The sequence below is a fragment of the Eremothecium gossypii genome, chromosome I (assembly GCF_000091025.4).
Source record: "Eremothecium gossypii ATCC 10895 chromosome I, complete sequence".
In the NCBI taxonomy this organism is placed as follows: domain Eukaryota; kingdom Fungi; phylum Ascomycota; class Saccharomycetes; order Saccharomycetales; family Saccharomycetaceae; genus Eremothecium; species Eremothecium gossypii.
The window spans coordinates 295108-318386 of NC_005782.2; the positions used below are offsets into that span (position 1 = coordinate 295108).

General features: G+C 53.7%; 14 protein-coding genes and 1 non-coding gene across 15 annotated transcripts; 11 read left to right on the top strand and 4 right to left on the bottom strand.

Moving 5' to 3' along the window:
- Nucleotides 1-126: 126 nt before the first annotated feature.
- On the top strand, nucleotides 127-2272 carry SPO1 (putative carboxylic ester hydrolase; the record flags this gene model as incomplete). Its single annotated transcript, NM_207868.2, has 2 exons — nucleotides 127-240; nucleotides 311-2272. The coding sequence occupies 2 exons, from the start codon at nucleotides 127-129 to the stop codon at nucleotides 2270-2272; spliced, it is 2076 nt and encodes a 691-aa protein (NP_982515.2).
- A 288-nt stretch (nucleotides 2273-2560) lies between these two features.
- Nucleotides 2561-3814, top strand: AGOS_AAL026W (AAL026Wp; the record flags this gene model as incomplete). The annotated part of the gene is made up of 1 exon (NM_207869.1): nucleotides 2561-3814. One exon carries the CDS (start codon nucleotides 2561-2563, stop codon nucleotides 3812-3814), a length of 1254 nt encoding a protein of 417 aa, NP_982516.1.
- Nucleotides 3815-4221: 407 nt separating this feature from the next.
- SSP120 (nucleobindin SSP120) lies at nucleotides 4222-4908 on the top strand (the record flags this gene model as incomplete). Its single annotated transcript, NM_207870.1, has 1 exon — nucleotides 4222-4908. One exon carries the CDS (start codon nucleotides 4222-4224, stop codon nucleotides 4906-4908), a length of 687 nt encoding a protein of 228 aa, NP_982517.1.
- A 109-nt stretch (nucleotides 4909-5017) lies between these two features.
- Nucleotides 5018-6352, bottom strand: AGOS_AAL024C (uncharacterized protein; the record flags this gene model as incomplete). The annotated part of the gene is made up of 1 exon (NM_207871.1): nucleotides 5018-6352. One exon carries the CDS (start codon nucleotides 6350-6352, stop codon nucleotides 5018-5020), a length of 1335 nt encoding a protein of 444 aa, NP_982518.1.
- A 233-nt stretch (nucleotides 6353-6585) lies between these two features.
- PYP1 (putative phosphoric monoester hydrolase) lies at nucleotides 6586-7473 on the top strand (the record flags this gene model as incomplete). Its single annotated transcript, NM_207872.2, has 1 exon — nucleotides 6586-7473. One exon carries the CDS (start codon nucleotides 6586-6588, stop codon nucleotides 7471-7473), a length of 888 nt encoding a protein of 295 aa, NP_982519.2.
- Nucleotides 7474-7822: 349 nt separating this feature from the next.
- IDP3 (isocitrate dehydrogenase (NADP(+)) IDP3) lies at nucleotides 7823-9070 on the top strand (the record flags this gene model as incomplete). The annotated part of the gene is made up of 1 exon (NM_207873.1): nucleotides 7823-9070. The coding sequence occupies one exon, from the start codon at nucleotides 7823-7825 to the stop codon at nucleotides 9068-9070; it is 1248 nt and encodes a 415-aa protein (NP_982520.1).
- A 1195-nt stretch (nucleotides 9071-10265) lies between these two features.
- Nucleotides 10266-10336, top strand: AGOS_t0008. The gene has a single exon. It is a non-coding gene; the product is annotated as a tRNA-Gly (tRNA).
- A 279-nt stretch (nucleotides 10337-10615) lies between these two features.
- On the top strand, nucleotides 10616-11518 carry ILV6 (acetolactate synthase regulatory subunit; the record flags this gene model as incomplete). The annotated part of the gene is made up of 1 exon (NM_207874.1): nucleotides 10616-11518. One exon carries the CDS (start codon nucleotides 10616-10618, stop codon nucleotides 11516-11518), a length of 903 nt encoding a protein of 300 aa, NP_982521.1.
- Nucleotides 11519-11583: 65 nt separating this feature from the next.
- MRP7 (mitochondrial 54S ribosomal protein bL27m) lies at nucleotides 11584-12663 on the bottom strand (the record flags this gene model as incomplete). The annotated part of the gene is made up of 1 exon (NM_207875.1): nucleotides 11584-12663. One exon carries the CDS (start codon nucleotides 12661-12663, stop codon nucleotides 11584-11586), a length of 1080 nt encoding a protein of 359 aa, NP_982522.1.
- A 360-nt stretch (nucleotides 12664-13023) lies between these two features.
- SGF29 (Sgf29p) lies at nucleotides 13024-13734 on the top strand (the record flags this gene model as incomplete). The annotated part of the gene is made up of 1 exon (NM_207876.1): nucleotides 13024-13734. The coding sequence occupies one exon, from the start codon at nucleotides 13024-13026 to the stop codon at nucleotides 13732-13734; it is 711 nt and encodes a 236-aa protein (NP_982523.1).
- Nucleotides 13735-14418: 684 nt separating this feature from the next.
- AGOS_AAL018W (RNA-binding protein) lies at nucleotides 14419-15432 on the top strand (the record flags this gene model as incomplete). The annotated part of the gene is made up of 1 exon (NM_207877.1): nucleotides 14419-15432. One exon carries the CDS (start codon nucleotides 14419-14421, stop codon nucleotides 15430-15432), a length of 1014 nt encoding a protein of 337 aa, NP_982524.1.
- A 249-nt stretch (nucleotides 15433-15681) lies between these two features.
- Nucleotides 15682-16159, top strand: AGOS_AAL017W (uncharacterized protein; the record flags this gene model as incomplete). Its single annotated transcript, NM_207878.1, has 2 exons — nucleotides 15682-15772; nucleotides 15936-16159. The coding sequence occupies 2 exons, from the start codon at nucleotides 15682-15684 to the stop codon at nucleotides 16157-16159; spliced, it is 315 nt and encodes a 104-aa protein (NP_982525.1).
- Nucleotides 16160-16336: 177 nt separating this feature from the next.
- Nucleotides 16337-20773, bottom strand: BUD3 (Bud3p; the record flags this gene model as incomplete). The annotated part of the gene is made up of 1 exon (NM_207879.1): nucleotides 16337-20773. One exon carries the CDS (start codon nucleotides 20771-20773, stop codon nucleotides 16337-16339), a length of 4437 nt encoding a protein of 1478 aa, NP_982526.1.
- Nucleotides 20774-21095: 322 nt separating this feature from the next.
- On the top strand, nucleotides 21096-22187 carry DCC1 (Dcc1p; the record flags this gene model as incomplete). Its single annotated transcript, NM_207880.1, has 1 exon — nucleotides 21096-22187. The coding sequence occupies one exon, from the start codon at nucleotides 21096-21098 to the stop codon at nucleotides 22185-22187; it is 1092 nt and encodes a 363-aa protein (NP_982527.1).
- A 77-nt stretch (nucleotides 22188-22264) lies between these two features.
- Nucleotides 22265-23080, bottom strand: PET8 (Pet8p; the record flags this gene model as incomplete). Its single annotated transcript, NM_207881.1, has 1 exon — nucleotides 22265-23080. The coding sequence occupies one exon, from the start codon at nucleotides 23078-23080 to the stop codon at nucleotides 22265-22267; it is 816 nt and encodes a 271-aa protein (NP_982528.1).
- Between the last annotated feature and the right edge of the window lie 199 nt (nucleotides 23081-23279).

Below are 23279 nucleotides of genomic sequence, written 5' to 3' on the forward strand. Positions count from 1 at the left end.
CGCTAATGTCTCAGAACTGCCAGAAACCTCGATCCCAGGAAGGTGAGGGAACTTGGCTAACTACACATTTATTTTCAGTTTCCACAAAACTTATGTAGCACACAAGTTCAGACACCAAAGGACAGTATGAGGCTTACAATCGTCATAACAGCGTTCGCGTTGTTGGGCAATGCACTCTCCAACTTCTATACCCCTCATGGCGTTATGTGTCCTAGGGAAGACCTTATCAGAAACTCAAATGTACATATTCCAAGATACCCCTTCCACTTCGGCCTGGCAATGACAGGATAGTAAACTAACCCAAGATTAGACTGGCTTATCAGAGCAAGAACACTCGTATATCAAGAATCATCATTATTTGACTCAGAATCATCTAATCAAGTTTCTCCAGAACGCTAGCATTCCTGATTTTGATATTAATGACTTCCTTCACAAGACATCCCAGCGGCCGATCAACTTAGCGATTGCGGTTTCAGGTGGAGGATACCGGTCCATGCTTACTAGTTCGGGGTTTTTGCTGGGTATGCACAGTCGCGGCCTTTTCAACTGCGCCAGCTACATTGCTAGTATCTCAGGCGGCAGTTGGACGTTAATGCGCTTACTTCTAACGAACTTCAATATCGAAGAGCTTAAAGAGTGGAACATCAACAGCAGCCTACTAGAGGGCGTGCCCAACTTTGAGATCAAGAATCGGGATATAATCCAGCAGTTTGAAGCCACAGCTAATTCTCCAGAGTCCATAACTCACACCTCACAGGAGGTATTCATGGACGAGGACTTCTATAGCGAATTACAGGACCAGGCCTCCATATGGAAGCGCAGCCTAGCCTTGGGACCGGCAGGCGAACTGCCAACGTTTTCGGAATTTTACGATAGGCTTGAACGCAGCTGGGCTCAGCTGGACCACTCTCCGCACCACAAACGGTCGATTGACACCCTCCTAAAACTAAAGGAAACGTTCGAAGATGTGTTCAAGGCCGATAGCGAAGACGGCGAGGTCAACCAGATCCGCAAGCTGGAGGAAATGATGGACTCGTTCTCAAGCTTCCGGAAGGTGCTCAGCTTTTACATCGACCTCCACTCCGAAGTGCGCCCCAAGAAGATCATGGGCTTCCCGGTTTCCTTTACCGACTACTGGGGACGCGCCCTTTGGAAGAAGATATACGTCAACGAGTCCATGATCAGCTCCATGTCCGAGTTGTTTGCCCGGAGCGAGATCACAAACAACTACGAGGCCCCGTTGCCCATCATTATCGCCAACTGTAAAAACGAAGACCTTGTCAACGCCGTGTTCGAGTTCACCCCCTTCGAGTTTGGATCGTGGAATCGCCTCCTCGGGCTTTTTGTGAACCTCAAGTACTTGGGCTCGAACTTCACCGAGGGCGTCGCGCAGAGCTGCGTTCAGGGCTTTGACGACATCGGGTTCATCACCGCCACGTCCTCCTCGCTTTTCAACAACGTCCTTATCTACGCTTGGAAGCTCGCCTCCGAGTCCTCGCTCAAGACCATGAAGGCCATCCGCGCGCTCTTCTCCACCTTCGGCGTGAACCTGAAGAACAAGCCCAACAGCTTCTTCGGCACCCGCTCAGACTTCGCGCTCTTTCAGCCCAACCCCTTCTATCGCTACCCCGGCGTCGACTCGCCGTTGACTAACTCGGACAAGCTCTACCTCGTCGACGGCGGCGAGGACGGCGAGAACATCCCGCTCCGCCCCTTCTTGCAGCCCGAGCGCCAGGTCGACCTCATCTTCGCCCTCGACTCCAGCTCCGGCCGCATCAACTACCCCACCGGCGGCATCCTCCGCAACCTCTACGACAACCTCCACGCCACAGACGGCGCCGCCGCCGTCGTCCAGACCGGCGACGTCCAGAGCGTCACCGACCTCCTTCCCTACATCCCCTCCGCAGAGGAGTTCGAGGCCAAGGGCTTGCTCAAGCGCCCCGTCGCCTTTGGCTGCTACCCGGAGAGCTACCACATCCGCAATGCCTCGGCCACCGCCGCGCCCGGAAAGCTCCCCCCCATCGTCTTCTACCACGCAAATCGCAACAGCACATACAACTCCAACACCTCTACCTTCAAGCTCCGCTACAACCACTCCGAGGTCCAGGGCATGCTCGAGAACGGCGCTAGTCTATTCACCCACGACAACAATACCGCCTATTTCCAGTGTGTGGGCTGCCTTGTTGTTAAGCGCGCCTACGACAATGTGAACGCATCTGCCAAGCTCCCCCCGACCTGTCAGCAGTGCTTCCGCAGGTACTGCTACAACTAGCTGTCACCATACGTCTACATACTGAGCCGGGTAATTACATAGTAGTTAGTGGATACTAGCGAATTACTGCGTAGATCTGTACGAGAATCCCAGATCCGTTTTTCCAATATTTCACCGTCCTGTAAATCAACAGTTGAAAAACAATGGCGTGCTTAATCGACGAACGCAGCACAACCAGCAATAGGCTTCGAAGCCGTTCCAGAGGTGATATCGCAAAGTTGCTCGAGCACTAGAACGGACTGGGTCATTATATAGGTGGTAGTAAGAAGTGGGTAGAAGGAAGGGACTATGGTACAGCGCGGGCGTGGAGGCAGGGACGCCGCAGTGGGTGCCGCTCATGGGCATGGGCATATGCGGCAGTTGTACGAGTTGGTTTACAACGGGGGGGCGGTGGGGACGGTGACGTTGCGGCCGGACCTGCCGCGGCACGGGACGCTTGACCCGAGCAATGTTGTGTGCACGCTAGTGGAGCTGTACCACTCGATTCCGGGCGACATCCCGCTGATTAAGACGCATTCGATCGCAGGGTGGGTGTTTCTGAACGAGGTGGAGCCCGGGAACCTGATTGTGTGGGGCAAGAGCGACATGCGCGTGGTGGTGGACCCGATGGAGATGAGCGCGCAGCAAGAGCAGGCCGCGCTCCTCGGGGGCGTTGGGTACGGCCATTGGTCGGAGCTCGAGGACGTGGCGGCAGCGGCGGCGGCAGCGGCGGCGGCGGCAGCTGGTGCGAGCGCGCATGCCCACGCTGGGGCGGGCTCGCACGTGGGAACAGCGGTGGGGGGACCGGGTACGGGTCCTCTTGCGCACAATGCACATGCTCATCAACACACACACCAACACGCGCATCACCATGCGCACCAGCATCGACATAGTGGTATGGTAAACCTTACCCGCTTTAATTCTGCACCCCCGGGCATCATGGAGTTCCAAACGCCGGAACAGGTAAAAGACTACATACAGAGGATCTACGCCTTTCAGGAGCGCATCGGCATTGTGTGCCTGAAAACAAAGGACTACAAGAGCAAGGTGACGCGGATCGACTTTGGATGCGAGTTCTATGGCACGCGGGCAGGCAAGACAGCGGCGCCGAACGACATATCGCCGGGCGGAGCCGCCAACGGAGATTCTGACGAGCACCGCACTAGATCCACGCACCACCTGGGTAGCGGCACCAAACGCTGCCCGTTCTTCATCAGGTACCGCTACCAATCGGCCAAAGATAATTACTATCTGGACGAGGCTTGCTCGAACTTGGACCACGACCATGACCGCGTCGATGTGTGGAACTACAACACCAACAAGCGTCTGCTCATAAAGGAATACAAAAGACAGCTAATCCAATTAATGTCCTCGAGCGACAATGTCTCATCGGGCGATGTGATTCGTTTGCTGGTATCTGAGGCCAGCAAGGACGACCTCTATAAGGGTTACTTCTCGAATAACACCAGGAAAAAGGATTTCGCTAAAGCAATGAGGAAAAACTGCGAGTACTTTCGCAGGTCTTATTTGGACAAACGGAGTTTTGACGGGCAGGTAACATGACCCTTGCGCGGAACAGGGCTTGCCCCACGTCATATACCCCGCACCACATCGTGCCCTGCAGCTTGAACTATATGTATCGGTGTGTATATAACGAGACTCCCGAAACTCCATGAATGTTTGCATAAGCCATCAGTATGCAGTCGGAATGATGCCTCACGGTAGCCCTAAAATCATCACCGTGTGCAACTCGGGATATTAGTACGTAGTGAGCATGAATAGGTGCCCAATGGCACATTTAAAACCTTATTGAGCGAACGTACTTACCTGTCGCCAACACAATGTAGTTGATTATCTAAGCAGAAATGCCGTTACCCTGCTAAACGTCTATGAATAGGAAAAGCTATCCTATAGGCTGTTCAGTACTATTGCTAAAGTCCTCACAATATTAGACGACAGCATCGAGAAGTATGAGGTTACTCGAACTTGGACTGGTATTTGGCGGACTGCTAGGCTCAGTGCGCTGCATGCCCCATGGAGACAAAATTCATACAGAGGTCGAACGGCCGCCAGAGGGCAAGAACTGGGAGCAATGGCATATGGAACATGAACATCAGATGGCCGAGTACACCCCGGAGAAATTCTTTAATCTACACGATACCAACGGCAAGGGCTATATGGATGAGCGCGATATTCTATCTTTATATGGCCTCAGCCGGCCCGAGGTAGTCGGGACAGGGGACGGTATGGGACAGCACGATGATAGCGAGAGGATCGACGAAGAGACGGCTAACCGTATCGTAAAGCTAATTGGCGAATTACTTGACACCAATGACGACGGGAAGGTCACCAAAGCTGAGTATCTCAACTTTGCTAAAAGAGGCAAGTCGTTTCCTGACCTGGGCGTTGGAGTCGGGCATCACTTGGATTTCGAAAAGGAGTTCAATGTCCACCACTGGAACACACACCACCAGAACAACGAGAAAACGACTCACCGCGAAGACGTTGAGCACGATTTGTTGCACTACTACCATTCTTTGGAGCAAGACGAGCTGAAGCGGGGGGCTACACGGGGCAGCTACGTGACCGACGATCAGCTGGAGAGCCAGATTATGAAGCAAAAAATTCCATCCAAGTACTTAACTGGTAGATTATAACCGCTGCTTGGACGAGCTAGTGGGTGTTTAAGGACCACATATCTATTTTCAAGGAATGGTTATATGATTCGTACATCCGTTAAAATAGATAGTAAATACATAAAATACATCATTGGATATTTGAAAGCACTTCAGTCAATAGTTTATCATCAAACACATCACCGTCCACGCCGTGACAACGTATTCCCTTCTGTTCCAGAATTTTCCAGTCTGCGTTGATTTGGCCATCCCTGAGATACACGACATCCGTGATATATGCGGCCGGTGGCCACTGCATATGGTCCAACTTGGCCCGCTTCTTCTTGTACCGGGTCACTGCCATATGCATGGCGTCAATAATCATCAGCACATATTGCAGCCCCCCTAGTCCGAAGGTTTCGCGATCGTATTTGTTGTTGACCAGTAGCACTTTTTTCATCTTCCCTTCGACGACCACCTCCGCCACGTTACCGAGGATCACCATGGGCAATAGGCTGGTAATTAAGGACCCGATGGAATACACAAGCATATCGCATCGCTTCAGCTGGTGGATAGACCGAGAGTTCGCGACAGGGAAAATTTCCTCTCCATACGGATTAATGTAGAACACCCGCTTAACAGGCGCCGGGAGGGGCTCTTCATCGATCATCTTCTCAAAGTAGAGCTGTGATGTCCTCAAATCTGGATGGATGTAAAACGGTGCCGCATCTTCCTCTTCCTCGTCGTCGTCCGCCTGCGAGGGCGTGTTGAGCCCCTGCACGGAGGTGTACGAAGGAGAGCTGCTTTCGTCGCCCGCCCTGCTCATGGTCCCTGCAAACTGATCGTGGATCGGCTGCGAAGGGTGCGAAATTTGCGACTGGCCCGTGATCACCGTCTCGTTTTCCAAGAGCGCAGAGATATGATACATGTGGTTGGAGTTGATGCACGGAATCACGTCAACCGACGCATCGCACCGCCCCAGGCGTAGTGTCAGCTCGATCGCAGCATCCAGCGAGCCCAGAAAGAGCCGCGCCCCCGTCAGGAACAGGTTCCCGACTGACGCCTTCGCAAACTGGAACGGCTTGGATATTTTGCCCCGCTTTAGCAGCTCCGACTGGATGTGCGCCAGGAATGGCCGCACGCATTCCCGCAGCGGGCTCGGAACCCCGCCCCAGATGGCGTGCGACCCCTCCACGATCTCGTTCCACTCCTCCTTGGCGCGCTTGTTTTCCTGCGGCAACCGGTACGACAGCACCTGTATCAGGAACGCGTCACTGATCACCCGTACCAGCCGCGACCGAATGTCCCCGATTGCAGGCCCCCCGATCACCCGCAGGATCTCCGACGTCGACCCCCCGTTGTCGGAAATTGGCATAATGTACGCCACTGAGCTGGACAGCTCTTCGAAACACGGCACCAGCGCGTTCGTCGCCGTCCCGCCCCCGAGTACAACGACTGATAATCTGCGCCTCGTGCCCTCCGCCATAATACTTCTCCAGAAACCCTTTGTCTCTTCTGTTCTGTCCTGCGATGTTTATCCTCGCTATCAGCTGGACCGCTTGTTGTCCGATTCGTCTTTACGCGGCACTCAGCTCTCTTATTGGCCGCCCAGATACCTGCTCCATCAACCACCGCGCGTAAGTCCCACAGCCCGCAGGATCAAGCTGCGTATCAGTCCCGGAGATCTGTCCTTCGCGGTGGAGAGTGGAGGCGTTGTTTATGGAGGTAGCCGCGCTGCCGACGCCACTTTACAATATCATATCATACGTGATCATGTTAGTCGACGCTAAAACAACGGCGTTCTTACGTCCGCTGGCCCTATATATCCGTTCAGTATGCGCTGCAGATTTCGAGCTAGCGCCAAGGATCAATTCACAGCGCATAATGGCAAAGGCGGTAATCTTCAGTGACTTCGACGGTACAATAACATGGCAGGACTCCAATGATTTCCTGGCAGATCAGTATGGGCTCGGGCAGGCGGCTCGCCGGCGGCTGTTCGAAGGGGTGATCGAGGGAACAACGTCGTTCCGCGACGGGTTCTTGCAGATGCTCGAGAGCATCCGGCTGCCGTTCGACCAGTGTGTGTCCAAGGTGCGGGAGCACGTGCAGCTGGACCCCGGCTTCAAGGACATGTACGAGTGGACGCGGCGGGAGGGCGTGCCGCTGGTGGTGATCAGCAGCGGCATGAGGCCGCTGATCGAGGCGCTGCTGGAGCAGCTGCTGGGTCACGAGGCGCTGCAGCAAATCGAGGTGATCGCCAACGAGGTGGACGTGCGGCAGGACGGGACCTGGTGCATCCGGTACCGCGACGAGTCCGAGCACGGGCACGACAAGTCGCGGTCGATCGCGGCGTGCAAGCAGCGCTGGCAACACCTCGAGCCCGCGCCGGTGTATTTCTACTGCGGCGATGGGATCAGCGACCTGAGCGCTGCGAAGGAATGCGACCTGCTGTTTGCGAAGAGTGGCAAGGACCTGATCTCCTTCTGCAAGAAGCAGGACGTTCCGTTCCGCGAGTTCAACACTTTTGACGATGTGCTGAGCGCGGTCAAGCGCGTGGTGGCGGGCGAGGCCTCTGTCACGGAACTCCAGGGGGGCTCCGCTGCGTAAGCACTGTCTGCATCAGTGACCTTGGCGGTAGCTGCGATTTGTAATCTACCTACGTAATTAGTCCTGCTCGCGCTGCGGTCCAGTGCTAGGCACGCCCCACATGAAAGGCAGCCGTAAGCAATTAGTAACGGCCTAGTACGGCTCCGATGTTATGTGCTAGCACATGACAGCCCAACGGGTTGAGAAGTCCGGCTCGAATCATTTCCGCGCCGAGTGGGTCGTGGGTGGAGCCGCCCCGACCCCTTGTCAGCGCGGGCAGTTGGATATAAGGCAGTGGTTTGTAGCAAAAGTGAGCTGCGTGCATTTCACGAAGCCGAGCGCAACAACGCACAGACATCAGTAAGCAGCTATGGGCAAGGTGAAGGTACAACAACCCATCGTCGAGATGGACGGCGACGAACAGACGCGGATCATCTGGCACTTGATCAAGGATCAGCTCATCTTCCCCTACTTGGACGTGGACTTGAAGTACTACGATCTTTCCATTGAGAACAGGGATGCCACCGAGGACCGCGTGACTGTGGAGTCTGCGGAGGCGACCCTCAAGTACGGCGTTGCCGTCAAGTGTGCGACCATTACCCCGGACGAGGCGCGTGTCGAGGAGTTCGGGCTCAAGGAGATGTGGAAGTCTCCCAACGGGACCATCCGGAACATCCTCGGCGGGACCGTCTTCAGAGAGCCCATTATTATCCCAAGGATCCCCAGACTGGTGCCCGGCTGGAACGAGCCGATCATTGTCGGCAGACACGCGTTTGGGGACCAGTACAAGGCGACCGACGTTGTCATTCCAGGCGAGGGCACGTTGAAGCTGGTCTTTGAAAGCAAGGACGGGGACAAGTCCAAGAATCTTGACCTGGAGGTCTTTGAATACCCCAAGGATGGCGGTGTTGCCATGACCATGTACAACACCACCGACTCGATCACCGGCTTTGCCAAGTCGAGCTTCGAGTTGGCGTTGCAAAGAAAGATGCCGCTATATTCGACAACGAAGAACACGATCTTGAAGAAGTACGACGGCAAGTTTAAGGATATTTTCGAGGGCATGTACGCAGCGGAGTACAAGGAGAAGTTTGAGGCTGCTGGCATCTGGTATGAACACAGACTGATTGACGATATGGTTGCGCAGATGTTGAAGTCCAAGGGCGGCTTCATCATTGCCATGAAGAACTACGATGGTGATGTGCAGTCGGACATCGTCGCCCAGGGCTTCGGGTCTTTGGGTCTCATGACTTCTGTTCTTGTGTCTCCAGATGGAAAGACCTTCGAGAGTGAGGCCGCACATGGCACTGTCACCCGGCACTACAGACAGCACCAGCAGGGCAAGGAAACATCCACCAACTCAATTGCCTCTATTTTTGCCTGGACGCGCGGTATTATACACAGAGGTAAGGTCGACGGTACCCCAGATGTCGTGAAGTTCGGCGAGTTGTTGGAGAAGTCCACCCTGGACACGGTGCAGGAGGACAACATCATGACCAAGGACCTAGCGTTGATTTTGGGCAAGACCGACAGAGCCAGCTATGTTACCACGGAAGAGTTTATCACAGCAGTAGCGAACCGCTTAGCGGATGGCTACAAGCGTCTTTTTTGTGAATAAGAAAAAGCAAGCAAAATTATAGCCTAGGCTGCCTGTAGCGTCTATTTATTACTAGTCTAGCATATCTAGCACAAGAATATAGATACTGAGCCATCCGCCCAGGATTACAGTCAGGATTCCAACTTGTAAACCTCCGGTGGTGCGCACTCGCCGCAAATTAGGTGAGCTTGCCATTAGTCATCCGAGGCGCAGAATGAGTAGGGTTTATAGTAAACCCGGGTGCTGTAACACCAGATTCCCACTTTTACCAGGCACCGTATTTTTGCCGACAACGGCACTGCTAACCGTTTCTCAACTACGCGCAATAATGTAGGTCGCACGGTCCGATGCCCCACAAAACTAATGCGCAGTAGCATGACATGGAATTCTAACGCCACCTCTAGCTCCGCAGTATCAAACCACCTAGGTAGTCATCCGACGCCGACGCCGACTCTAACCCCACGCGCGCGCAGATAAGCGCGTGTAAGAGCCTTTTCTATTATCCAATTATTGCATGGGGCAGTCCTTCGGTATCGAGGACGCCGGCGGCCATAAATCCATCGGGATACCTCGTGTTGTGTACGCTTGCGGCATATTATCCTGACCGTTGACAAATGCAGTGGCTTTCTGGCATGTGTTTGAGATCTATCTGAAGATTAGCCGACCACAGGTGAAACAAACTGCGTTCCTGCCATCCGCTTTTGCTGCACGCGCAGCTAGCCCAGAACGGTAAGTCTCAGTCTTCATTTAACGCTGAATGGGCTGCTCTTGGGGAAATCCCGACGTCAGAGTGTCGTTTCGACACTGTTATCTGCTGTAGCACCGGCGGCAGCAGCCGACGTCCTTTTGCCGGTTTCAATGCCCCCGGCTGGGATGGATACGGTGTCCATCGCGGATCCTGAGTTGCCGTGGCAAATAGACTCCGGATACCTGTTGCCGAGTTTATTTCAGCGATTATGCGCTTGGTTTACGGAAATGTGACCAGGCTGCGATCCTCTACAAGCAGGGTGCCTGCGAGACCGTGCGTACCACGATATCGCTCTGGTAAGCGGGGACTTCGTGCGTTTCAGGTCTCTGTGGGTTACAATCTGCTCTATGTATTGCGATGCTTTGTGCCATTGGCGCTTACCAAAGCTTACGAAGGTGGTACGGTCTCAAATCGAGATTATACTTCTAGGGAGATCAAGAGATATCCTATCAGTACAGATAATCACTAGCGCAAGTGGTTTAGTGGTAAAATCCATCGTTGCCATCGATGGGCCCCCGGTTCGATTCCGGGCTTGCGCACTTTTTCGCACTTCCGTGGGCGTGCTGTGGAAGACATGTAACATGCCCATGCGGGAATAGCGACCGTCCATCAGTCACAGTCCCGGTAAAGGTCGGTGCAGAGAGTCTTGCCATTCAACCTGGAAATTTTTTAATTCATCATTGGCGGATGACTCAATAGCTGTATGCGAACTTTCACATAAATTTTTGCCAGACATTTAGTGAAAGCGAATCAACGTTTCCTGTTGCGAACTAAGATACCGCAGTGTGTACTGACTGATCTCCTAACTCTGTTTAAAGATGCTTAGACAGTCGATAAAGGGTATCGGAAGTGGTTCATGGATTCGCTGCAACTCGTCGAGTAGTACAGCCGCGCTGGTGTACAAGCAACTGCACAAGCATAAGGTCAAGCCACCGGTGCCCAAATTTGAGACGTCGAGCTGGTCCGCAAACAGTGCCGTCGCGTCGATACTGTATGAAACGCCTGCGCCATCTCGCGAGCCTAAAAAGCAATGCGTGCTGAACTGTCTTGTCCAGAACGAGCCTGGCGTGCTGTCGAGAGTGTCAGGTACGCTTGCTGCCAAGGGCTTCAATATCGACTCCCTCGTGGTGTGCAGCACCGAGGTGCCAGATCTCAGTCGTATGACCATCGTCTTGCAGGGTCAGGATGCCGTTGTCGAACAGGCCAGACGGCAGATTGAGGACTTGGTGCCAGTCTACGCTGTTTTGGACTACACTAACACAGACCTCATCAAGCGCGAGCTGCTACTGACTAGGATATCCCTGCTGGGGGCGGAGTACTTTGAAGAACTCGTCGCGCGGCACGCTGGGCTGACAGAGGCCTGCAGCGATGCGGCAGAGAATGTCAGTGCAGACCAGACGTTCCACCCATCGAACTTGCCGCTATCCGAGCTCCAGCGGATGAAACATGAACATTTGAACGCCATTACCAACCTGGCGACGAACTTTGGCGGCCGGGTCGTAGACATCTCTGAGAGCAACTGCGTCGTGGAGCTGTCCGCCAAGCCCTCGCGTATCTCTGCCTTTTTGAAGCTGATCAAGCCATATGGTGTGTTGGAGGTGGCCCGTACCGGTATGATGGCCCTCCCAAGAACTCCCGTCGACGACGAAACTACAAACCAGGAGAACATGGTTGCAGACGCCAGCGAAGCGGTGGACATTTCCCAGCTGCCTCCCGGCTAATAGCAGAGACGCATTGTGTAGATGGCATGGCAGTGCAGCCATATATTACTACTATTTACAAGTATCTACAGCTTGGCTAAGAAAGCTTTCTTTTCCCGAATGATGGTGTCCACTTTACCTGTCCCGTAATTGAAACGCTTGATGGTGACAGTCCCCTTGCCGGCAGCCTCTGCGACTGCCTCGGTCTCAGGCTTTACAGGCTTCAAGAACTTCCGGCGCAGATGGATCTCTTCCGACAGAGACAAGTACTTAGAGGCTTCTTTCAACCGTTCGACCACGCGCTGTTTCTCCTCGGCTGTTCTGATTACCAGGCCGGCCAGATCTTTGTGTAATGCCTCTCTCCATGCAACACGCTCGCCCTCAGAAATGTGGCGGCCTAGCTCAAACTTATTGCTGAAGGAAGTCGCGGCATCTACAGACGCAACCGTCTTCTTCAGGAGGTCCATTTGGCCCACCTTCTCGGGCGTGTTGCGCATGCGGACCTCCATGTGGTACATCGCGTTGAACCGCGCGTCTGCGCTGTTAAAGCCACTCTTCAGGTTAGTTTGCACGCGCAGCAGATACTCGGTCGCAAGCTGCTCGGCGTCTTGGTCAAGTGCTAACCCCAGCTCCTCGCGCAGAATGTGGCCAAACTCGGCCCGGCGCTGCTCACGCGCGTCTGCGCGCTGCTGTGCACGCTCCAGGATCTTCTCCTTCGCCAGAAACACACTGCGCGGCAGCGCCTGTTCTTCCGTCTCCGCCTCCTTGCCCGACAGCAATTGCCGCCCAAACCGCCGCACCCGCGGCGCAAAGTGCTCTATTGGAAGGCGCATGTCCTGGTACAGCGCCACGCCAACAAACTTGCGGCCCGTGTGGAACGGGTCCAGGTAGTACCTCACCCAGCCCGGCTCCAGCGCAAACAGTGTGTGGTCCTTGCCGATCCCCACGTTCTCGCCCGGGTAGAACCGCGTGCCCCGCTGCCGCATGATGATCTGGCCGACCTCTACTCTCTGTCCCTCGGTCTTCTTGGGCCCCAATCGCCGCCCGGCAGAGTCTTTCATGGACGTCCGCGAGCCCGCTGCACGCTTGGTGGCTGTACGCACCTGCACCAGTATCGATGGACGCAGTGGCATCTGCCAAAGGGTCGCCACCTTCCAAAATGACATGTCCCGTGCACGCTGAGTATGCTATGCCAAATCCAGGGCTCCTTACTTTGCTGATAGTTCGCACTATTTGCTGAAGAGGGCCTGATCTAAAACGATGAAAAATTTTATGTCACATTACACGAAAGAGCTCTGGCGCGTCCGGCCGCCACGCTAAGCGCAGCGCAAGCGCCCGGCGCAAGCTGTAGCGGCCTGCAGCGGTTGCTGGCCAGCGCGCGGGGTGCGCGGCCGCCGCCGCACGGTGCGAGCGCCGTTTCTCTGCCGCTCTGCTGCGCAACGCAGCCGCGGAGACCGCCGGACTCCAGAAAACGCGCCGCTGTCGCCAGTGCCTCGCTGCGCGGGGCAGCACGCATGCAAGGCAGCATGGACGGCCAATGGGACATCATCGTTTCGTCCCTGCAGAAGCTGTGCGCCAGCCATGAGGCGCTGCCGCTCGACGGCGACGGCGGCACCAAACGCGTGCAGCTCCGCAACATGACCGCAGAGCAGCTCCAGCTCCAGCTGCTACACTACCAGGAGCACCGCGACGCCGTGGGCGGCGCGCGGCGGCTCGTCGCAGCCATGCAGGCCGCCGTGGACGCGCTGCTGGGCGACGGCGGCCCGGCGCCGCCGGACCCGGGGCCCGCTGGCCGCTCCTACTGGACCAGCAGCTTCAACCCGAACGACCCCATCTACGTGGGCTCCGAGGTCGCGTACAAGCCCCGCCGCACCGGCGCGGAGGGCGAGTGGTTCCAGTGCCAGGTCATCAAGGTTTCTGCCGACGGCACGCGCTTCGAGGTCCGCGATCCCGAGCCCGACGAGTTTGGCCAGCCCGGCGGCACCTTCAAGTGCAACTGGAAAGAGTTGCTGCTGATCCCGCCGCGCACCACGCCGCGTCAGCTGACCCCGCACTACCCCAGCGGCACCAAGGTCCTGGCCCGCTACCCGGAGACTACCACGTTCTACCCTGCCATGGTCATCGGCAACAAGCGCGACGGCACCTGCCGCCTCCGCTTCGACGGCGAGGAAGAGGCCGACAAGGAGACCGAGGTGGACCGCCGCTACGTGCTCCCGTTCCCCGCACGCCGCTCCTAGGCCCCGACCCCCGTCTATGTAACATTACAGTACGTACCCGGCCGCTGGCGCCCCAGCTAGCCGCTAGCCACCCCGTGATTCATGATGTTGACGCTGTCTGGGCTCTTGAGCTTTGAGTTTATCAAGCCTGGGGCCAGGAACTGAAAAAAAACTTCACCACTATAGAGGTACATGCAGATGCAGCTACTCGGTGCAAGCTGTGAACTTCAGGGCTCTGTCAAGAGGCTTTAGATATCTGAAGAACATATGGACTATCATGTAAGTGGAGAGTGCGTTTTTGCTTGTGTTCGGTTGCTGTGCTGAGGGCGGATAGCTGCTGAAAAGCAGACGCGACTATGTGCTGCCAGGGGACGCATTGAGACGTGGGAGCAGTAGGGCGGTATCGGCGCGGGAGCTTTTGTGCAATGCTGGAATGCGTGAGGTCGGATTACTAACGCGGGCCAGACAGGAGAACGGTCGCGGTCGCGGTCGCCGGGGCGGCGGCAATACGGGGAGGAGCATGGCGGCGAGCGGCATGGCGGGCGGTTCGCGGGCGAGGAGCAGCGGTATCGGCAGTATCGGGAGTACGGGCGGCGCGGCGGGTACCACGGGCGGGGGCGGGGGCGGTACGGGCAGGAGCGGTTCGGGCGGGGCGAGTATGGGCCCAAGGTGGAGCGCGGGGCGGACGCGGCGTACCCCCCGAAGATGAGTCGCAACTACTCGAACAGCGTGTTCATCGGGAACCTGACCTACGACACGACGCCGGAGGACCTGCGGCAGCTGTTTGGGGAGGTGGGACACGTGGTGCGCGCGGACATCATCACGTCGCGTGGGCATCACCGTGGGATGGGCACGGTGGAGTATACCAACGCACAGGACGTCGACGAGGCGATCCGGCGCTTCAACGGGATGGACTTCATGCACCGCGAGCTCTTTGTGCGACGTGACAACCCACCGCCGGTGGGCGAGCGGCGCGAGCGGAGGGGCCCGGGGCCTCTGCCCCGCCGTACCCATCCGGGGGGATTCGAGATCTTTGTTGCAAACCTGCCGTACTCCATCAGCTGGCAGACGCTGAAAGACATGTTCAAGGAGTGTAGCGAGGTCATACACGCGGATGTGTCTGTCGACGCGGACGGCTACTCGCGCGGGTTTGGCACCGTGTATGTGACCACGAGGGAGAACCAGATCGCGGCGATTGAAAGGTGGAACGGGTACGAGCTCGAGGGCAGAATCCTTGAGGTACGCGAAGGCAAGGGTACGGATGTCGGTTCTGCAGGACGTGGCGATTCCTACGTACCCAAACAGATCCCGTCCTATGACTACGATGGCGAGTACCGTGGCACTGAGGTACGCGCGGAACTTCCTCATTCAGAAAATGCCAGCGTATCTGTATCAGGAAAGGCGTCTCCGGAGTATGAACAGTATACCCCTTCGGACGTCGAGTTTACTTCCAAGGCAGCTCCGGGCGGCGCGAAGAATAGAATCATCTACTGCGAGAACATGCCGCTGGCCACTGCCGAGTCAGACTTGTATGATTTGTTCGAAACGGCAGGCAAGGTTCTCAGAGCGAACCTGCAATACGATTCAGAAGGCAATCCGACAGGCTCCTCAGTGTGTGAGTTTGAAACCGTAGCGGACGCGCAAGAATGTATTGAGAGATTGAACAACTATCACTATGGTGGCTGTGACCTGAAAATGTCTTACGCAAGCTACGCATAGCTACGTTAAGAGTATATTACTTCTATAGTTTGACTATATTTGTTAGTTTGTTAAAGTTTGGTATTTCACTTGATGTCGGTCCCTTCGAGGCTGTGTGTCGCTTTTCTGATGCAGTATCTAAGATGCGTTGTGTTGCCACAAGCTCTGCCGACCGAAATGTTTCAGGTGAGATCCCTTACCATTTGCGCGCTAACGAAAGAATATAAAAGCTTAACGGCCACCTAACTATTTGTGAAACGATTACTTAGAATGTTCGGCCTGATATCTCTTTGGCATCTCTTCTGGTTAGCTGTCATGGCAGGGATTCTCGTCGTGGCCCATCGAAACCGTGAAACAATCCGTATGTAACAGACTGCGCTCCAAGCACGGAGGTGGAACGCTTCTCATGCAATGCGATACTGACAACATAACAGGCTATAAAACGAGCGAGTTCATGGTACGATTGAGGTCGAGATTTGGCGGCTATACAAGTATAAACGATCACTTTGTGAGAGATCTCGAAGATGGCTTCAGCTCACAGAACTTCGATCTCACTTCGGCTAACAGCAATGACACGAGAAGTGGACTAGACGAAGCTTCCAAACAAGAGATCAGGCGGATCATGGAGGAACAGGGTCTAGGATTTGACCAAGCAAGATTGGTGTATACTACTAGAAAGTTCGGGGCGCATGGCATCGCGCCTGATGGTATGCCTCTAGATCCAAAGGTTGTGACGTTCAGACGTTAGTAAACAGTACCCAGACATGAATATGTCTAAACCACATTTGCTTCCATTATTGGTACATTTTCGCACTTTACATATTATATTTATCTCTGTAATTAGCAAATATTCATTGTATACAGACTAGCATTGGCAATATGATAACTGGCTTACGGTGTAATATTAGTTGAGTATAATTATGATTTAAAGACGTCTAGCGGAATCCATCTCGTCCGTGTTAGCTGCCAATTTCTTATCTTGCTGCTCAATGACTTCATCAGCGGACAAAAACTGGCCCAAGTAGACGTAGGAGTTGTCTCTTATAAACATTGATTCCTCGAATTTCACTGAACCATCCTTTCTCATCTTTGAAAGCAACTCAGCATGTTTAGCAGGAATTGATGTCCTCTTGTAAACACTCTCTGGTTGCTTGCTCAGATCAAAGATATCTAATTTGCTTGGTGACACCCACATTGCTTCATCTTCTTCTCCAATTTCTGTATTACGCTCATGCTTCGCATGTTGATCAACGGCAGAGTAGCCTAAATAGGAATCATCTGCAACAAAGTCAGGCAATTTATAGAAGACGGGGCCATGCGATTCATCCTTTTTCCCAGCAATTGTGCTGTTGGAAAAGAGATAAGATTCTCGTTGATTGGCTAAATGTGAGTCTTCAGCCTTCATGTCACCAAAACTCATATGAAAAGTGCTGAATTCAACATCGTCTAGCACTGGGTAAGCTGTTTGTATGCTGGCATGCTTCCTATTAATGCTACTGTAATCAATTGTTTCTTCGGTTAAATCAATAACGCCTTGAGATCCAAGAAGTTTTGATAATGTTTCTTCATTACTGCTGTTACTGGCAACTGGTGCTGTTTCTGTATTCTCGATTAGTGAAGGAGCCTCGGGGTTTTGTATAGGCTCTATAACAGGAGTATGCCTTTCGTCTTCGAAGTCTTCTTGTGAGTTCACGCTTAATTCGACTAGTCTATTTGAGGACTTCTTCAAACTCGAGATATATGATACGTCTGTTCCTTCGCTGCGAACATCGGACACCTTGATACGAGTGTTCTCCTTATGCCATGGCTTGGTTGGTGAATTGGCAGTAATGATAAGACCTGGAATCACATTAGGTGCAGGGGCAGAAACGGGTTTTGTATTGGCCCTTTTTTCGCTATCAATCTCTTCGTCGTGACTATGGCTATATCCCCATGTTTCTCTGCGCGCATTTACATCGCTGACGGTTTGTGATTTTGGTGTGGAAATTGCAAAGTCTCGTTCAAACTCTCCTTTTTCCAATGTTTCATCAGATAATATAGACTTGTTAGAACTGTGCATGGGAAGCGGTGTGTCTGCATCATTATCACCAGATAAGTTGCTGTCCCTTTGGTCGGATATAATACCAACAGGAGGAGCCAGTTCGCCGGAGATGCACCCAGCGTATGTGGCAGGTCTAATTTGGTACTTCTCATTAAGGGAACGTTCACTGCATAACCTTCTCCAATTGACGCTCTCATCATTTTCATCTAATACCAAACGCATTCCACCGAAAAGTTCAATGAAAGATGGCGATCTTCCGAAATTAATCTGTGGGACATTACTCTGCGGAAGCCCAGGAATAACGATCTGGGATTCAGCAGGTGCCGAGTGGGTGGGTTGCCTTTTCTGTTGGTCTACACTTGCGAGAAGCTCCCTAGCAATCGCTTTCTGTGTGTTCTGCTGCTTCTCTTGCTCCCTTGTAGCACCGGAAACCACATTAACATTCTTCGAGCCGGGTGCTGAAGGGACAACTTCACCATATAAGTCATGATTGTATATTTTGGATAGGCGATCCTTCTGTGCGTAGAAGTCCGCGTCAACCCCATCCACCCTAATGGTATCGTCGAAGAGAGATTCACCTTCTGGGATCGGGATCTTGCTTATATCAGCATTGTCATCGTTTTCTGCGTCTTGTAAAGCCCTGAGGTTCACCGTTCCCTTAGAGGGGCTTATACCGGATGTTCTACGCTTACTTGAAGATGGCACCGCCGTATGCACCACAGAGGAGAACCTTTTCATTTGGCGTGGACTCTCCAGCTCTCTGAATGAGGAGGAGGAGTTTCTTAAAATATGAACTGAACCATTGTCATGCCGGTTTCTAGTATCGGACCCAACGGAATTCCGTTTGTTCTCTTTCTTGTCTTTCTTATGGAAAAGCCCAGATATTTTACCGAGTATACTCTCCCGTTTATGCTTGCGTGGAGTCGTAGAAATACTGCCCCTTGCAGGACTATTACTGGCTTGGCCAACGCTTTTTCTCTTCTCTTGTTTTGGTGTAATCGTGGAAATGGTCCTTGGTGTTCTAGAAATGATCGTCCCAGGGCTTAGTGTTCGTGAATTATCATTAGTGGATACTAAGTTTGCAGGCATCTTCTTTTTCTTTGAGGTTCTTAAAGCACATTTAGACTTACTAGCTGAGTGCACACCCTTTGGATCTAGTAACGTTTGTACAAGTTGTTCGTTTATTTGCATTAGCTGTTGAAATAAGGGGGATGTTGCAGAAGAGAGGTAGGAGGGGTAAAAGATCAAAAGTTCTTCAATAATAAGCGATAAGAAATTGTCCAAGGATGCAAATGATTCCTCACGTGAACCATCGAGTCCCAAGCGTACAAGTGTAACTTTATCGTTTTTGTTTAAGGACGCAAATAGTCCAACAGTGGCATTATGGTCCTGTAGAGCCCCAATAGAGTCAGGGATATTTAAAAACAAAACAAAGGGAGATTTGATGCGCTCTGTTTTATATGCTTCTGATTCATGTGCAGTGGAGTATACATGGAAGGAGTCAATCGCAGTCTTGAAAAGGTGAAATGCTGTATCCTTTTCCAAGATCCTCGCTTTCGTGCACAGATCTGCAACATACGAGGCTTCCACGGATGAAGAGGCTAACGTGTAAGCAACAGATGAAGGCCTTTCTGCATTCAAAGTGTCAAATCTGAGCGAATTTTTACCATATGTCGATACCACAACGTCATCAATGTAACTGTGTGAAAGAACTTCAAGCTTCGGTATCTTTGGTGGCAGGGGAACTTCGTTTATTAGTGAATTCATCAGGACGTCAGATATCAATGGCTTTTTGGAATCTCCAGAGTAATACAAATTCCCATTGATGACATGAAGAAATACGATATAGTCACTGAATATCACAACAATATCTCTACTTTCTGGGTCTGTAACGCTGATAACATCAAATACGCCAACAACGCGCCTTTTTAGCCACTTATATTGAAGTTCTGCTGGCCAACCCTTCGCCAATTCGGTCAAAATCTTGCCGGAAGGAGTGAAGACCCTTGTATCATAAGTGTTTGGTGGCTCATCTTTACCAAATGAATCGATAACATCGCATATCGACCTGTAGCACCTGTCCGCCTCTTTCTGCTCCTCATTGGTTTCCCAGTCCTTCGAATCGAAAAGGCGATCAATAATTAACTTCAGTTTGGTCAACTTTTCCTGTGGTCCATGTATTAGAGTGTCCAGCTTAATCTCGGAATAGAAATTTAGGTCCGATAGACTCTTCCCGAATGTGCTGAGGAATGACTTTATATCTCTGGAAAAGAACTTCGTCGCCGCTTCGTGCCGCGTATACGCTTTGTAGAAGTATGGAGCAGTGATGCTGCACGCTTTCAATACCTCGAGAGACCCGTATGGTAGTGCAGCTTTCAGCGCATCTAAAAATATACAGTTGATGCGCGTAACCTCATCAATCGTGGGAGGGAAGATGTTGTTCAATTTCACGGTGGACAGGCCGGGCACCTGTTCGTTCAGCGCTTTTATTCTTAGGGGAATCAGGAACTTCTGAAGAAACCCAACGAGCGACAGCGTGAAGTTAGTCTGCAGCTGGAGCAACTCTTCGCATATCGACACCATCAGGGGCATCTCGTCGGACAGTGAAGTGCGCACCTGGTCCGGAACACGATAGGACAGTTCGGTCGGCTCCGGCGAGTACTCGGTCAGCGGATCGAACAACTGCTCGAGCTGTTCCCCCAGGTAGTATACCAGCTTGTTGTTCGCATCCACAACGTCGGCGTGGTTCTCGTAGACCACGTCCAACATCAGCGACCTCACGTGGCGCGGCTGGACTAGGCCCAGGCGCACCAGCAGCTGCCCCACATCGCGCGCTGCCTGACCCTCCACCAGCTCGCAGGTGTTCGCCAGGTCACCAGCAGTGGTCTGGTCGTAATCGTACGGCAGCTCGGCCCGTATTAGTCGCACCGCCGACGGATCTAATAGCACGTACTTTTTCAACAGCCCGACTGCCAAGCACCGGCGCACAACCTGCGTCCGGTATTCCGGCCTGAGGTTTTCCACCGCGGGGTAGAACCGCGATGTGTCCGACACGTCCACGGAGTGCAGGTGCATGACCCCTATCCGGTCCATGAACAGACAATTGAGTCGCGTTGTGCGCGGCTCCCGGTATACACACGCCACGAACGGCCCCCAGAGCAGCTCATCTTGTCCACTGAAGATCGCTGCTTCTCCTAGCAGCGCCTCCCATTCTGTAGGCTGCCTCCTCAGCAACCAGTCCTTGACAGGATACTCAATTAGACTCGTTCCGGTCGCCACTCGCAATTCCCGGCCGACCTCGTCTTGCTTCGCCGTCAACATAGCTCAGTCAACTACCCGTCGTTGAAATCTGATATGGCCGTGACTAGCGTAAAGCAGAAAAGAGATCCGAATTTGTTCGTTGCAATTGAGGACCTCCCCACAAGCCCTTCTTATTGTCAACTCAGTCAACTCTGACCTGCTTTTGAACTATCTTCGCACTTTGTTTACGTAGGATAGAGAATAGTAAGTGTATTTCTATTCTCGGATAAAGGCTTTACCAAAAAGAAATAACCGATCACGCATACCAACGTTCTAGTCGTCAGTTAACACTCCGCTCGCAACGTTATTGGCCTTGTGAATCGCTCTGGGGTGTTTCAGGACGATGAGTGTCAATCTGTATACGGAACTGGAGAATGTGGGGACGTACAAGGTTTTGCAACTGACGGAGGAGCTGATCAGAGCATTCCAGTCGGGGCCGGTGGAGCTCAAAGCGGGCGGAGACGACAGTGAGGTGGTCCTCTGCTCCGCGGACAAGACGTGGGCGGTGCGGCAGAAGAACCACTCGAACACAGTGATCCTCATGAAGGAGTTCGCACCAGTGCCCGCAGCAGAGACACAGGTCTCCGCGCGCGGGCCGGTGCAGGGCGAGTGGCTCGGGTATACGCAGCAGACATGCGAGCTGGAGCCTCGCGCGACGGCTGGACAAGTGGATCTGAGCGCGCTGCCGATCTACAACGGACAACACGTGGGAGACGGGCCGGACGTTGAAACGCTCGTGGAGAACGCCACATGCTCGCGCGCCGAGTTCTACGCGGCCTGGCGTGCGGCTGGCGGCTGCTCCGTGGGGGGCACTGCCTGCGTTATCTCCCCGGATCTGCTGGGGCGTACATTGCATCTGGTGCTGGCAACCGCAGTGGCCGACGGCTTTGACCTGGCGTGCGTGGGGCCGGAGCAGATGTGGGCGTCCATCGCGCGCTCCATGGCCGCCGGCGCCCACGGCGCAACACATCCGTACAGCAGGGAGGTGATCGAGACGGTGCTGCACCGCTTCGGGCGCGTGGGCAGCGATGGCGTGAGCTTTGAACTGGATCTCTCACGAATTGCCCGGTGGTACGGGGTGCAGGCACTCAAGAAGTTCGCATCTACAGAGGCCATTATGGTCGACGAGTTCATGATCAAGTGGCGCTCGCTGTTCCCCGCCTATTTCCGGTGCGACCTGGACCTCGAGCTGCTGTACGGCGAGTTCGCACGCCCGCAGCACGAGCGCATACAGTATCTCTCGCGCAGCACACTGCCTATGGACATAAAGGACAGGTTCCAGCAGCTGTTCCGGATCCAAAATGCGTGGGACATCCGCGAGATCACGCCATTTATCGAGGAATTGAACACCAGAGGTATCGGGATGGACAATTTCGTGCTCAAGTACGCTCGCCGGAAAAAGACGGGCAAGACAATCGTGGTTATGCCGCGTTAGGACTATGTACACTATTTTTACGATCGCCTATATGTTTAATACTTTACCCGTGTCTATCTACAATCTGCGAGAGCACACTAAAACAGGGAGTGCACGGCTTCATACACGCCCAGGAAGATAGCTCCTCCTGCTGAGATCCACATGGTTCTAGGGCCGATACCACGAAAGAACACCCTGGCACCCTCCTCTCGGAAGAGGGTGCGCGCAAGGTGCAGCATCGGCACGCGCCGCTCATGTAGCATCATCCGCGTTTTCAGCACATCGAGCGGAGTGGTGGCCGCGGCGGCGATACCGCCAGCAAGCGAGCCGCAGACAGCCCCCTGCCAGGCGGACACGCGTTCAATCTCTGCGTAGGCAGCCCACTTCTTCTTCAGATACTCGTAAAGGGGAAACTGGATACATGTGAACGGGATCTCGCGCATTATGGTTGTCCACCATCCACGGTACAGTCCCCTGACCACCCCCTCGCCGGTCGGGTCTCTTAAAATCAGCCGCAGCGTCTGTAGCGACGAATTGGTGTGGTGCGTTTGCGTGCGCTGTTTGATGACTTCTGCGGGCACGCGCACCAGACACGCGCTCATCTCGCCCAAGGACGACGACAGCATGTGCGTGAGCACCTCGGCTAGCTGCTCGCTGGCGGTCCAGCGCCCCATCACCGGCCGCAGCTGCTGTTTCATGGAGTCGTATGTCACGAAGAAGAGAGAGGCGCCCGGGGCGCTCGCGACCACCGCAGACCCGAGCCCTCTGTAGATTCCGCGGTATCCTCCGTTGTGGAAGAACCCTCCCTTTGCCTGCAGTCTGGTTTTTAGGGTATCAATTGGGAAGAAGACGACGTCCGTGGACGTCCCGGCAGCGGCCCCGCTGACCAGCGATGCGAGAAAAGTCGAGTCCATCGTGATTTCTGTGCAGCCAATATGCGTCCGCCAACTGAGCTTGCCTCTGCAGCAGACGAGTGTTGTGCGGTGAACCTATTAAATCCCACGCTATGAGAGCTTGGCCTTTGCCCGTAACGCCGTTTGCATCTCCGGTAGAAATGTTGAAGTTCATGAAACCTATGGTATAAATTTTAGCAGTGGAAAAACTTAAGCACGC